Source organism: Gordionus sp. m RMFG-2023, chromosome 1 (assembly GCF_954871325.1).
Source record: "Gordionus sp. m RMFG-2023 chromosome 1, tfGorSpeb1-WG-v2, whole genome shotgun sequence".
In the NCBI taxonomy this organism is placed as follows: Eukaryota; Metazoa; Nematomorpha; class Gordioida; order Chordodea; family Parachordodidae; genus Gordionus; species Gordionus sp. m RMFG-2023.
This window is the reverse complement of record NC_088775.1, coordinates 30,523,252-30,538,838: the sequence shown is the minus strand read 5'-3', so window position 1 is coordinate 30,538,838 and position 15,587 is coordinate 30,523,252. Positions and strand designations below refer to the sequence as shown.

General features: G+C 24.9%; 1 protein-coding gene across 5 annotated transcripts in view; it reads right to left on the bottom strand.

Annotated features, from left to right (window-relative positions):
* Nucleotides 1-15,587, bottom strand: part of LOC135923016 (G-protein-signaling modulator 1-like) — a 77,272-nt gene that overhangs the window by 23,008 nt on the left and 38,677 nt on the right. For all 5 annotated transcript variants that reach the window (XM_065457603.1, XM_065457602.1, XM_065457601.1 and 2 more), the window contains 2 exons: nt 10,857-11,088; nt 10,610-10,674 (listed from right to left, as the gene is read on the bottom strand). In XM_065457603.1, the coding sequence (XP_065313675.1) occupies nt 10,610-10,674; nt 10,857-11,088 (297 nt within the window). The remainder of the gene's footprint in view (nt 1-10,609; nt 10,675-10,856; nt 11,089-15,587) is intronic.

Here is a 15,587-nt window from a genome sequence, read left to right as displayed (position 1 = left end):
ATAAAGCAAATGTGTGACTTAAAGACATCTAATATATTTTTAATCTAAATTATATGATATTCTAAAAACGATGTCAAACATAATAGTTTTATGATTATAAGATAATGCGACATGTCTTACCTGCAATGAAGAATCCTCGTAATAAAATTCAAACAATTAAAATTTGAGTTGCAATTATTATCATCGAAAAATATATCATCGGCCCCTTGCATTGATGAAACGATAGACTCCCGAAGTTTTAACATAATCCAACCTAATTGAATGATAACTTTGAGAAGTAAGAAAATTAACCTTATTATGGTTAACGCGGAATGAATTATAAAATCTTATTTTATTTTTATTTTTTTTAAATAATTAATTTTTATTTATATTTTTAAATTTAATAAATATAAATATTATAAAGATGATTCGAAAAAGAGAGATAAATAAACCAATTTTCCTTAAATAGTTTTATAAAATAAAAATTTATTGTAATGATAAAAAGAAGGGGAATGAAAAAAATCCAATATTTAATATTTATGAATTATGATAATATACTTATAAATAATATAAACCAAAGCCAAACCAACATCATAGATAATAAGTATATTATAATTAATATACCAATCAGAATGATATTTAACTAAAATAAAAGAATGTTAATATTTATGCATAATGAAAAATTCCAATTTTAATATAATATAAATATATAATAAAAACGATTTATAAAAGATGTGGAATTAATTTTAGAGATTCCACTTCCGGAAGATGCTTGCTAAGCATTTATAAATAGGAATATAAATAACTCAAAAAATGTTAGTTAATGTTGAAAAATCGCCTCGATTAAGATCGCTTTAAGCAAACTCCGAAAAAGGATAACCTGAGTTTTTGGTCGAAGTATTGCCTCAGCATAGAAGTTTTAGCCCAAAGAACGGCGCAATCTTGAGGAAAATATAGAAAAATCAGCTCACGTCTCAAGGCAGTGGATTTTTTAGCATATGTCAGTTTTTTGCAAAATAAAAAATATTTACTTCTTTTCCGCAAAAATTATATTCGTGTTATGCGCAAAAAATTTTGATTTTCGATATTTTTAAAGAGCTATTAAGGAAAAAAAATAAGATTGTTCAGGGAAAAAGAATTAACAATATAATTATCCAATCATATTTTAATAATCTTTTGGTCAAGGTTCAGGATATTATTCGATAATCAAATATCACCGTTAGATGTTAAATAGTTAGGAAGAAAATCTAGAAGGAACTAATGAAAGATTGGTTTCCAATTAAAATAAATAAAGGCTTAGAGATCAAAGATACCACGAATGAGTATAATTTGATCCTCCCAGAAGATTCCCACAAGGTTACACATTAGGATTTATATAAGGAATTATTCATTTTATATGTTAATAACCTTCGTTTATCATTTTGCCTAAATTCTACCATTTTGAAGACCAAAAAACAACCCAAGTATAAATGGGTAATTAAATATTGAACAACATCTCATTTGTTCCAATACTATTGGTTTCTTCAAGTTTTAAAATTATTAAAAACAATTGGTCAAATATTACGATTACTAGGCGAACCCATACGAGAGATAATTTGCGACAAAGGATATCAACTGAAAATTTTCGATCAAACTTCAACACAATTCATGGACAAGTCCTTCCGACTCAACTTAAATATTGTTATCCTTTTTTTATTTTATTTTTTTAATATCTATTTCTTTACATATATTATCGCCATATTCATTTTTTATATATATTATATTTTTATAAAATATTACCTACCTTTAAGATATTGTAAATGAATGACCATTGATAATAAAGTTTTACACATTTTGATTAAATCAATATTGTTTCAACAATTGTTTATTTATTCATAAATTTCACAAAAAACATTAATTTAATTGTAATGAAATGAAAGTATTTTGCATTAATATAATTTTCTCGGGGTTAATTTTATATTATATAAGATTTTGATTTTATTTCAGAAATTCAATTTTAAATCAAAAAAATTGATCATTTTTTCCTTTATACAAATTAGAGACAAAACCTTATAATATAGTAGTTCCAGTATAACTTGCTGGCAATAAGTACATATTACATATTATAATGAATTATTCAAAAATAAAATTAATAAAAAAAAATCACTATTAAAATAATTATTTATTCCTGAATTCTGATCAATTTTTTTTGGTGATTTATACTAAAAATATATTTTTCTAAAGCAAAAAAAAACAAAATATTGCATAAATAAATTCCATTATTATATATATTATACACACAAAGTGAAACCTCCATAAAGTAACCCATACAAGCCGAGCCAATAAATTTTGGGTCAAAATATTAGCTGGTAAGGGGATTTTGACAGGGAGTGAGATCAAGATAAGCAGATGACCAAAAAGAAAAAGATGTCCACCTTTGAAGGTTTCATTGTATATATAAAAATATTATATAAAATATGTTCAGATTCTATTAATATAATATAAATATAATTTATTTGTTATTATATCGATATTATATAATATAATATATAAAATAAAGAATATAACAATTTTTCTGAATCTTTTTCAAAATTATTTATTTAATATAAATATATATTATTATGATTTTTTTTATCTCATTATATTAATCTCGTATTTATAACGAAAGCTATTTTTCATCCTAAACACTGTGATCCAAAATAAATTATTTACACCAAACTTAAATAATAATAATATATTATTTATTATAATAATAAAGTATAGTATTTTGGTATTTTTTTTAAGAATCCTAATCTAAATTATAAATGATTTTTATTTTATAAATCTTTTTGTATCCCCCCCCCCTACATATATATCCGTTAGAAGAAGAGAAAGAAAATGAATATGACATTACGAAAATCATGAAGCAATAAAAAAAAATTTAACAATAAAAAACAAATTTTTAAGGATAGAAAAAAATATTAACGATTTTAAAAAGTAAGATTTTCCACTAATTAAGTTATACTGATAATCTAATTATGATTTAGTTTTCTTTGTAAATATAAATAGTATATTTATTTATATATATATACCATAAAAAAGATTGGACCTGGATTCGATTATTTTATCCGGATGATTAGATACCAATATAAAATGATAAATAATATATAATAATTGGTTTTTGAAAACATAATTTTGTTTTATATACACATGAATTCCTAGTTAGCGTGAATTTGCAGCGAAGAATACACAAATACAGCATATTTTGTAAACTTACCCGCGAATTCGCGTTAATTGTGAATTCAGGGTTATTCCTAAGCTAGAACATGAACATCTCTAGAGGTGTATTGATACAGATTTTACATAGGCGGACGATTTATTTATTAAAAGCAGGATCCAGAACTAAGGCATTTTTGAGTTTCCTGTTCCGTTCCCGTTTCTGGCCAAAAATTATCTTTCGTTCCACGTTTGAGAACGTTCCAGAACGAGTTCCTAAAAAAATATTATATAATTTTATTTCTATTTTATTATTCAAAATACAATTTTTATTCATTATGCCGAAAAATATAAATCAGTTATTAGAATATTAATATTAACTTTTAAAAAAATTCTCTAAAATATGATCATTTATATTTGCTAGGAGTTATAAATTATTATTATAAATTAAAATCTTTCTTTCAGGGTTTCGAACCGAACCGCCAAACCGGAATGAACCGTTATGATTTTCTGAACCGTAACCTTAATCGAACCGTAATAAAGAAAATATAAAAAGAGCGAACCGAACCGTTATAAATATTTTGAACCGGTTCAAAACGGTTTTATAATTAATTTTAAATTATTAACCCAAAATTGAAATTTTAATTTTCCTTTGGGGCATTTTTTAAATTGGTGATTTCTTTTCAATTTAATTATTTTTATATTATCAACATTATATATCAATACCAAGTTTATTGTTTTTTCTTTAAATACTTGATTTATTAGAGATTAGGCAAATTATCTGTTAATTAAATAAGATATCTTAAAATCACACATAATTATTCTTGGCTAAATTAACAAGTTCATATATATATATAAGTTATTAATAAGATTTTATAATAATACTTGCTAATAATTTAGGAAAAATTAAATAATTCTACTATTAATAACTAACATCTAATAGAAATAAAGTACTTTTTACATTCATTTTTATATTATAAATTTTTTATCTCATTATAAAAATTTGGATCATAGAATTTAAATGACAATAAATAAAATGGTCAACAATATTTTAATAATATAATAATTTTTTATTTAAAATCATATTGTTTTTTTAAATTCAGAATTCTAATATTCATTTAAGTCATCATAAATTATTTATTATTAAAATATTTTTAACATTTGAAGAAAGAGAGATCGCCAGAAAACATTCTTGTAAAACTTGGAACTTGATACAAAGTCTAAATACAGAATATTGAAATTCTAAATACTATGCCCACGTGTTCGCATTCGAAAGATAATTTAGATGATGATTTTGAAGATTTATTAAAGTCGCATGAAAGTCTTAATAAGAATAATTCTCAGGGCATAGAAAATTATAATAAATGTATAGGAATAGAATATATAATTCGGCCATTTGATAATATAGAGAGATTGGAAAAAGATACTAATCTTTTGAATTATTGGGAAAATGTAAAGAATAGTATGCCAGAATTTTATAAGTTAGCTATAACTGTGCTAGCAGTTCCAGCTACGCAGTTATCCGTAGAAAGAGCATTTTCTAGCCTTAAGTTTATACTCTGCGCAGAGAACTAAATTAAATCCTGAAATTTTAAAAAATATTTTAGTTATCCGTTTTAATTCTCTTTTTAAACATAAATAGTATACATTTTATTATATTTATGCGTTATTTTATTCATCATTGTATTTACGCATGTTTGTTTTTACCTATTTATTTATGAAATAAAAAAAATTAATTTGTCTAATTTATGTTTACTAAGTTTAATAAAAATATCTATTAGATTATCATGGTTAAATTAAATAAGAAATTATAAATTAAAAAGATTTTTCTCTAAAATTAATATATACATGGTTAATGATTAATTTTTTTTAAATCAATTATAAAAACCGGAACAAACCGAAAAGAACCGTTATAAATTATAAACCGAACCGATATGAATTTTTTTAAAAAAACAGAAATGGAACAAAACCTTTATAAAATTTTAAACTAAAAACCGGAACAAACCGAACCGTTATGCTTAACGGTTAGAAACCCTGCTTTCTTTACGCTAACTGTACAAAAATATCCATCGAAATTAAAAATTTTTTATTTTATATATTTATATTACCTTTATATACAGTTAATTATTTTATAAAATGAGTTTTTTTTATAATCTTAAAATTATATAATAAAACTTAATAATGAGTTATATTTTAATGTGAATGCCTGGAATCAGAGAAAGAAAAATGAATATTTATGAATGAGCCATTATAAATAATATTTATAATAATTATTTTCGGAACTTTCCAATCCTGGAAGGTTCCGCTCCATGATTGAAGTCAGTTGTATGTCATGGGCGGTGATAGACGCAGTTAAAAGACAATTATATGCATTTCAATGGCGGACTTCAAAGTATGTACACTCTTTAATGTATTTTGATGAATGAAATCTTCAGTATTGGTTAGTATTAATGTCAGTGGACTGGGAAAATTAAATCTTTTAAAATAAAATGCGTCCTTTGATTATTTAACTTTAAAGATTCCAAAATATTGCAAGAGTATGATATTATATTACGAAATAACGTATATCAGAAATAGCGAAAATCTGTCATGAAGAGAGGCAATGCTCTCCATTGCAACCTCTTGTATTGCATAGAATAAATTCAACTAAAATCTAGATAATCGAGAATCTATTAATTTTGTTGGCGGAAAGAAGCAGATTGGGATTATAGAATTTAAGGCAAACTGTGAAACACTTGAAAAGGGAGGGCTAAAATTCGCTCTGATCTTATTGTATCATGTGTTTCTCTCTTTTAGTTATGCCCAGTTTTTCAGTCCTCCCTAATTGATGGATGCATATTGGCGAATATTATTTAAATTTAAATCCTACTCAGTCCATAACTCATGTTAAAGCGTCTGCTTATTTTGTTTCCTCATTTTATTCCATATTTTAGTTTTCAGCTTTCATTTACATATCACCTACTTGGTCCCAATTAGTTTTTCCCCTTTAAGAATGCAATTACTTCATGGCAGATCGATTCCTAGATAAATAAGGTGGATAATTTAAAGTAATTATTGTTTAGATTCTTTACTGATATATGGAACAATAAATTTTTGCATTTCCAATAAATTTGAAGTTATAGGAAATTATGTTGCAAATAATCAAGGGCTCATAAAATATTATAAACTATCGATGTTTACCATTCTAAGATCCATATAATTAATTTCGCGCACCTTGACTAAGTGCGAGGAATCATTAAGTCATGGTTTGTGATAAATCATGTGCGCAAATTTATCATTCTTATGAAGGATCTGGGAAGAGTAAATTTTAAGTGCATTCTAAGAATTCGTTGCTGTAACGATATTATGAAGAGCGTAAAACATCGTGAAAGATTAACGAAAATTATGATTCAATAGTCATACTTCAAAATTGCCTGAGTTATGATAAGATACTTAGTTTCGGTATGAAGATACGTAGTTTATTAGAAGAACTATATACAATGGGAAAGCTGTTAAAAAATGGCTGACATTTTAGCAAAATCAGGCACTAATTCCAGGGAACAATTGAATCTGGTGACCATTGGTTATCAGCTGATGGCTGCTCATACATTCTCGGTATACTACCGCTGATATGACAAGAGTTTAACCTGTTTTATCTGCACATGACTGTGCAAAGATCTGAAACAGCCATAATCATACTCCTTTTATCCAACTGAGGGCCGGATTCCAGATAATAGCACTCATCTACAAAAACCCATTTTAAAGTAGCTGATATGTCCTGAAAATTTAAATATGAAACAAAGATGAAAGAAATATGATAAGCAATCGTGTTGCTAAAGTAATACAAGTAATGTTACCAATAGAAAAACTGGCTAATTACTTGCAAAATCCTCCCATAAAACGGCACACGGCCAGAAATGACTGCAACAAATTTATTATAAATATTTTTATATATCTATCTCATTCATCATTCTCCAAATTTAAAATTACTGTTTACTAAATAAAATATCTCATTTACATCTAGTGGTCCTGTGGAATGTTTGTTCAAAATAGGGAATATTGATTTTGGGGAAAAAACTAGAATGCCTATATACCACGTTTGAAAATAGTTTGTTAAAGTCAAATAGTGGACTAGTGCATGACAACAACCTTCGAAATTTTTTAAATTGCCACTACAAAAACTAGGAAATATTTTAACCTGGTTTTTTTTAGTAGTCTCCTATTTTATGCTAGGCCAAGTTTCTGCAAAATTTATTCTATTTTTATGGAATAATATTTAAAAGATTTATTTTGACAAAAACATTTAAGAATGAAAACAAGTTTATACTCATATTTAAATATTAAATAAAATTAAAAATTTTAAATTATTTCATATTTTGAATAGACCCTTAAACTAACAATATAACATTAAAGGAAAATTTTGCTTTATTTTGGAAACTTTAAAATATTCTCATGTTATTTATATTTATTATTATATCTTCAAAATTTTTATATTTATGATTATATAAGGTTACCTTAAATGCCTAAAATCTCAAACCTTAATATAGATCTTTGAATGAGATATTAATTAGAAAAATATGGATTAAGCATATATTTTAGAAAGGTAAAAAAAAATTACTGATTGCTTTATCCTAACTATTATATCAACTTACCCGAACCCGCTCCGAATAATTAATTTAAGCCTCAGTCTCGCACGATTCGGGCTAACTTGCAGGGCTAGGGAAAATATATGGAGTTCCATGACCTATATAAATGTTAATTTGAGTAAGATGCGATTTTTATATTTTACATGTTGGCGAATGTACGTGACATAATATAAATCTTGTAACAATAATCTTGTATGCAAGGAACAAAGTAATATTGCAAATTTAAATATCAAGTTTTTGTAAACAAGTTATATTTTGAATAACAAAATGTAAGTTGCAAAATAATTAGCAGTATTCGTGAAAGATGTTATTGTTTAAATAAATTATTTTTTAAAAAACGAATAAAAACGATTACATGTTTTATTGGTATAATTAACTTATTTATTTGTAATAAATTTTTCAATTTTAAATTAAAAAACCAATAGTAACGAGGAATTTTGCTAAACATGCCTGAATTCTCGGTTCTTTGGAAAACTCTTAGGCCTAGTTTTTAGCCGAAACCTTCGAGAAAATATAGCTCAAATTTAAAGAAAGCAGAAATAAATTGACTTGTTCCTTAGTACTTTGCATCCCTTTAGCAAGTAGGTGGTATAAAATATCAAAATTTTTAAATTCATCCTTTTCGCTATAAGAAGTATCAAATTTTTAGCGTTTATAAGTTTAAAAAAATTTCCTTCTCTCTGCTAATCTTTGACAAAGAAAAAACATTATTATAAATCATTAACCAAGTTATAGACCATCGAAAAATGACTTTTACGTGATATTATAAAATGTTATAGTATAAATAATATATACTTATATAAATTATTATTATCAGGTTTAATTATCATTTTATTTTGAAGAATGAATTATGTGTTTTTTTAAAAAAAATTTAATCTTATAACTTCTATCTTTAAAAAAATATATTAGGTAAATCGTTGGCCGTTTATTACAAATTTATAATCTAAAGTTATCATCATCTTATATCAAATACCAAAACCATATATTCGCTCAAGACATGTCGGATGGCTCAATAAAATAAATAGTGACGTTCCTTAATTGGATGAAACTTAATTTATTTTTTTAAACTGGTAACTTAAAAGGCACATTCAAGAAAGATAATTCTCGTTAATAATTTCGAGATTCTAGTAATTACCAATTTTTTCAGAGATGGTTCGATACAAGAAAATTTTTACCGAACATTTTTTCTACGATCCGACTAAACTTAATTTAGAATAATTTAAAATTTAACAAGATCTAAATCCGGAAGTCCGGTTCCAATACAATTTAAAAGTAAAGGTGCGTCTCAACCGAGCCAAAAAGAAGGTCACATGATCTATCCGTCTAAAATAATATAATAAATTTTAAAAAGGACCACTCTCATTTTGGAAGATAAAATTTATTATAGATGAAATTTATTTTAAATGTAATTAAATTGTGAGGGCTAAGGTTACCTTGACAATGTTAGACTTTATAAACAGCAATTATTCCTCAAAATTTTGAGGATTTGCAGGCTAAAAGTTTCTTGTATTTAGATAAGAGACTAAATATACAATTTTAGTATAAAATTTTATTTTATTTTTCCTTAGAGTAAACGCTGTCACAAGCAGAGATTTTTTCTCTCAATTATTGTTTCACCGAGCATGGTGGTCAGTAAAATGATTTAGTGGTCGAGTGTCATTGGTCCTCTTATCTGGTCATTGGCCAGTGAAAAAGATAATTCATAGGCATAATCTTATTTACTTAATTTGCATAAATAAAAACTAATAATTTTTTTTAATATTATTTAGGTTTATAAATTTGATTTTTTTAAATTTATAAATTAATAAGAAGATTAATGAAATATAAATAAATACGCTTTTTTTAAAATATAAATAAAAACATGTCCAAAATATTTCTAGCTAATTTTAAAAAATTTAATGCTATTTCATTAAAATTTTCTGAAACGAATTTTTAAAATAGATATTGAGAGCAAACTAAATTTGACTCAGTTCCTAGGATTTCAGAGGTTCTGGTTGAGGCTTCATGAATTAGAGATAAAAAAAATTTAAGTATACCAAAAACCCTCGAAAATGAATCAAACAACCATTCAATGTGCATACTCTTAATAGAATTGATTCCAGTTCCTTTAAATAAATTTTAAGATGGAAAGTTATGGATCCTGTATTTACCCAGTTCTAAGGGTTATGGCTCTGGTGTTTCAAACTATAAAAAAACCCCGTTTTTAAGTAGTAATATTCTAAATAATAATCGTCTTTTTGTATAGTTGAAACTACGCCATTAAACTAGTTTTACAATTGAAGAAAATATTATTTATACTCAAATACATTATAAGTTTTTAAAGTCGTGCAATATATTTTTATACATATTCTTCTATATCTTCATATTTAAAAAAAAAGGATGAATGATCCATTATATTTATTTAATTTATAATCACATAAATAAACATAAATTTATTTAATACAAGAATATAGTCTCGAAGTATCGTCGTATCGTGAGTCCTCGAAATCTCTAATGTTTCTCTTAGAGATCAAGAAATTCATAAAAATTAAAGGTGTGGAGGAGGAAGTGTAGATTATATAAGATTTCTGGAAGATCATAACCAAAACATTTTTTTAATAAAAATAAATTAGTTAATTTTATCACCACATATAGATTAGTGAGGACACTGCTCCATAATTCAAAAGAATTCTTTAAAAAAGTAGTCGGACCCGATCCATTTGGTCGACAAGATAACTAGATTACATTCCATTTAGCTACTAAACTAATTTGAATCAGTCCAGTTTGACATTCAGTAATATTGATAATAACAAATAAGACTCTATTTATTTTAAAAAATGTATTTAATTTACTTGTTTAAATGATTTAACGACATCTCTTGCTCTTGTTCTAAATGCCTCTGACAAACCGTGGAATTCTTCAAAAATATAACAAATTGTAGAGCAATAATGAATAAACGGCGGTAGTGGTAAGTTTCGTTCGAAAATCCTTAAATTTTTAATATGTTCAATTCGGCCTGGTTCCGATGGTTCCAGCTTCCGGTTTCAAGTCAAACATTTATTATATGTTTTTTTTCTAAACAAAAAGAACTAAATATACCTGAATCTTCGAGTTATAAAGGAAAGGGTAATTAGAATTCAGAAGAGAGTCATCGATTAAGTTCCAACTAGTATCTTCATCATCTTGTTGAAGATAATCGGTATTGTTTTGATTAATACTATCATCATAACTTTTCGTACTCCCGAGTGGATGAGAGATTTGACTGACGTAGTTGGGTTTTAAATGCGGGTTGTAATTTGAGTAAGCTCTATCTAAGGTCTCTGAAGCCTGCCTAAAAATTATTTTTTTATACGATATTTGAAGCCAAATGTTTTATTTTCTTTTTTTTCCTCCCAATCTATTTTTTTTATTTTTAACTCAGATCAATTTCTTTTCCATTTTAAAGATAAGGAATGGTTAATGTTAGAACTCAATTTGTTGAATTTAAACGAAGAGGTTTTTTTTGCATTTTTAATGTTTTTTATAATATAATACAAATAAAATCGGTGTTTTCGAGTAGTATCTGTGGCTCGGTCGCTATAGGCGTTGACTGGGGAATAACTTTATATTCCGACCTAGGTACGAATCTGGCAAGAGATGTTTTTTCTCGGAAGGTTAGTCCTTTCTACGGAGAATGAAACAGAGCGAACAAGATATCAATAATATATTTTGTTATTTTCATGGTGAGTTCTAACATCAACCTTAGGGAATTGGAAAATAACTTAGATTAACAAGTCATTCGATTTATCAAAAACTTGAATCAAAGATAACTTGCTAGGAATGTGTATGCTTCAAAGTGATTATTTTTTCAAGGAAAAGTTGCATTCAAATATTTGAGTGAATATATGGCCTGAAAATTGTGGAAAAAAAATCATCAAATCAGCTGTATAATAAATGCTCGGTTTTTTTTAAATTAACCCTTATTTAAAAATTTTGCTTAGCCTGTCAGTTCAATGTTTAAAAATTATTTGATTAATGGGTTTGGTTCTTAATGTATTTTATCTTGATTTTTTTTATTTAAACATATAAAATATGTTATATATTGAAATAAAAAAATAATTTTTAACAAGCCCGTCCTGCTTTCGCCAATAAAATTTTTAAAATTCAGCTGCCCACCCATTATTCTATAAATTTTTAACCCGCTCAATGTTTAAATATTTCGCCATTTCAAATATTTTTCGCTATATTTTGAATATTTCCTACTAACTCATCTAATTTAAATTTATTTTTTTACCCGGCCCGGATCTTTAAAACCATACCAATTTTAGGTTTCGCTCCCGACCTGATATTATTAAAATTCAAGCTAAAATATTATATACATTTATCTTTATTAAAAGGTACCAATTTTTTAAATAATAGCTAATTATATAAAAACAACCTTAAAATTAAAAAATGGCCAAATTTTAGTGCTGTAAACATTTCTAAAAAAATCGAACGCGTTCAGGTTCGCGTCCACTTTCAAAAAAAAGGAACGCGTTTGTTCAAAATTTTATGATAATTTTTTTTTTAAATTTAATTTAATTAAATAAATATCATATATATTTTAACACAATATATTAGCTATGTTAAAAAATAATATAGTTTTATTTTGATAATATAATTATAAATATAATATAATATAGTGAATAAAAAGATATTTTTATTTATAAAAAATTTTTCTTATAAAATTTTAATAACAATTGTTTTTCAAAATTTTCATCTGATAGACAGAACATTTGGCAGTTAATACATTAGCTATACTAAAAACGCGCTCTACAGGGGCAGATAAGAAGATTGCAATATTATACTTAATAAACAACTCTTTTAACGTGGAGAATTTATTAAAAACATTTATTTGTTGTAATGTACATTTTTTTAATGTATATTTTATTTGATAAAGTGATTTATGTTAACAGATGTATTAATTTTTATGTAAATGACTGATGATATTTATTACATTAACGAAATTGTAAAAATCATTTTCATTTTATATAAACTTTTGATTCAATTTAATTTTATAATAATAAAAAAAATATAAAGAGAAAGTTAACAAAATTTTATCTCAGAGTATCGCCATCAGAAGCGATACCTTATTCCAATAAAATATATATGTTAAATTAAATAAAATTTCAATAATTATATCTGAATCCCCACGTGTAAAGCAAATGTTCCATAAGGGTTATTGCAGTCACAATTCGCAATTTTATTACCACTATATTGTGAATGCGGCGAAATGATCACTCTTTCAGGTGCAGTATATTCTCATTTGTATTCGACTTTGAGAGAAGGCCACTATAGGCAAATTATTCCAAAATTGGAAATTAATATATTATAAAGGTAAAATAAAGACACAAATATTCAAAATTGGGAATTAATATATTATAAAGGTAAAATAAAAAAGATAAATATTCCAAAATTGGAAATTAATATATTATAAAGGTAAAATAAAAAAGATGAATATTCCAAAATTGGAAATTAATATATTATAAAGGTAAAATAAAAGAGATGAATATTCCAAAATTGGAAATTAATATATTATAAAGGTAAAATAAAAAAGGAGGAATATTCCAAAATTGGGAATTAATATATTATAAAGGTAAAATAAAAAATAGATAAATATTCCAAAATTGGGAATTAATATTATTAAGATAAAATAAAATAATAAATATTTAAAAAAGGGACTTTCATAAAGGATCTTATTCGATATTGGTTTTGTTGGGAGGAGGTTTTCAAGTGAATATTATTATTAAAGTAATAGCGGAATAAAATATATGCATCAAATTATTCGAAATCTTTACCTAACCTACTATATTATCTATGACATTATTCATTGGTATTCTTTCAAAGAAATGAAATTCCTATAAAAACCATTTTTTAGTAAATATATTGTATACGTTATGTTTACTTCGCTAAAAAAAAATTTAATTTAAATCCTTATATAAAATTATTCAAGAATATAAGGAAATTATTCCAGGATATTCAAATAATGTTTGTGAAATCATATTCGAAATTATATTAAATGATTTACAGATAATAATGGGGAGATGTGTATGAAAATTTTGAGTATAAATTGTTTACATTATATTCTGTATTCGAATTGGAGAAAATTATGATGAAATATTTAAAAAAATATATTCTATTCTTTTCAAATTGGGGAAATATAAATTTTCGGTATTACAAAGAAATTGTAGCCGGAGAAATTATATAATATTTTTATTCTTATTCGTGAGACGACTAAAACGGCGTCCTCCTTTGGACAAAAAAAACATTTCTTTATTCTTATTCGTGAGACGAATCAAACGGCGTCCTCCTATGGACATAAGGCCGAATTTCTTAATTCTTATTATAAAGTCGATCAAGATAATTTATTTCGGCGAAAATTTTATAGACACCAAAATAAGCGGAATGTTTAAATATATAGTTTGGAGCAGGGGTTCGAACCGAACCGCTAAACCGGAATGAACCGTTATGATTTTCTGAACCGTAACCTTAACCGAACCGTTATAAAGAAAATATAAAAAGAGCGAACCGAACCGTTATAAATATTTAACCGGTTCAAAACGGTTTTAAAAAATAATTAATTTTAAATTATTAATCTAAATTTTAATTTTCCTTGGGGGAAGTTTTTAAATTGGTGATTTCTTTTCAAATTAAATATTTTTATATTATCAACATTATATATCAATTAATACCAAGTTTTTTGTTTTTTTTCTTTAAATACTTATTTTATTAGAGATTAGGCTAATTATCTGTTAATTAGATAAGATATTTAAAATCACACATAATTATTCTTGGCTAAATTAACAAGTTTATATATATAAGTTATTAATAAGCTTTTATAATAATACTTGCTAATAATTTAGGAAAAAATTAAATAAATCTACTATTAATAACTAACATCTAATAGAAATCAAGTACATTTTACATTCATTTTTATATTATATGGTTTATTTTTTATCTCATTATAAAAACTTGGATCATTGAATTTAAATGACAATAAATAAAATGGTCAGCAATATTTTAATGATATGATAATTTTTTATTTATAATCATATTGTTTTTTTAAATTCAGAATTTCATTTAAGTCATTATAAATTATTTATTATTAAAATAATATGTTTAACATTTGAAGAAAGAGAGATCGCCAGAAAACATCTTTGTAAAACTTGGAACTTGATACATGGTCTAAATAATCAGAATATTGAAATTCTAAATACTATGCCTACGTGTTCGTATTCGAAAGATAATTTAGATGATGATTTTGAAGATTTATTAAAGTCGCATAAAAGTCTTAATAAGAATAATTCTCAGGGCATAGAAAATTATAATAAATGTATAGAAATATAATATATAATTCGGTCATTTGATAATATAGAGAGATTAGAAAAAGATACTAATCTTTTGAATTATTGGGAAAATGTAAAGAATAGTATGCCAGAACTTTATAAGTTAGCTATAAGTGTGCTAGCAGTTCCAGTTATGCAGGTATTCGTAGAAAGAGCATTTTCTAGCCTTAAGTTTATACTCTCTGCGCAGGGGACTAAACTAAATCCTGAAATATTATAAAATATTTTAGTCATCCGTTCTAATTCTCTTTTTAAACATAAATAGTATACCTTTTATTATATTTATGTGTTATTTTATTCATCATTGTATTTACTCATGTTTGTTTTTATCTTATTTATTTATGAAATAAAAAAATTTAATTTACGTAATTTATATTTACTAAGTTTAATAAAAATATCTATTAGATTATCATGGTTAAATTAAATAAGGAATTATAAATTGAAAAGATTTTTCTCTAAAATTAAT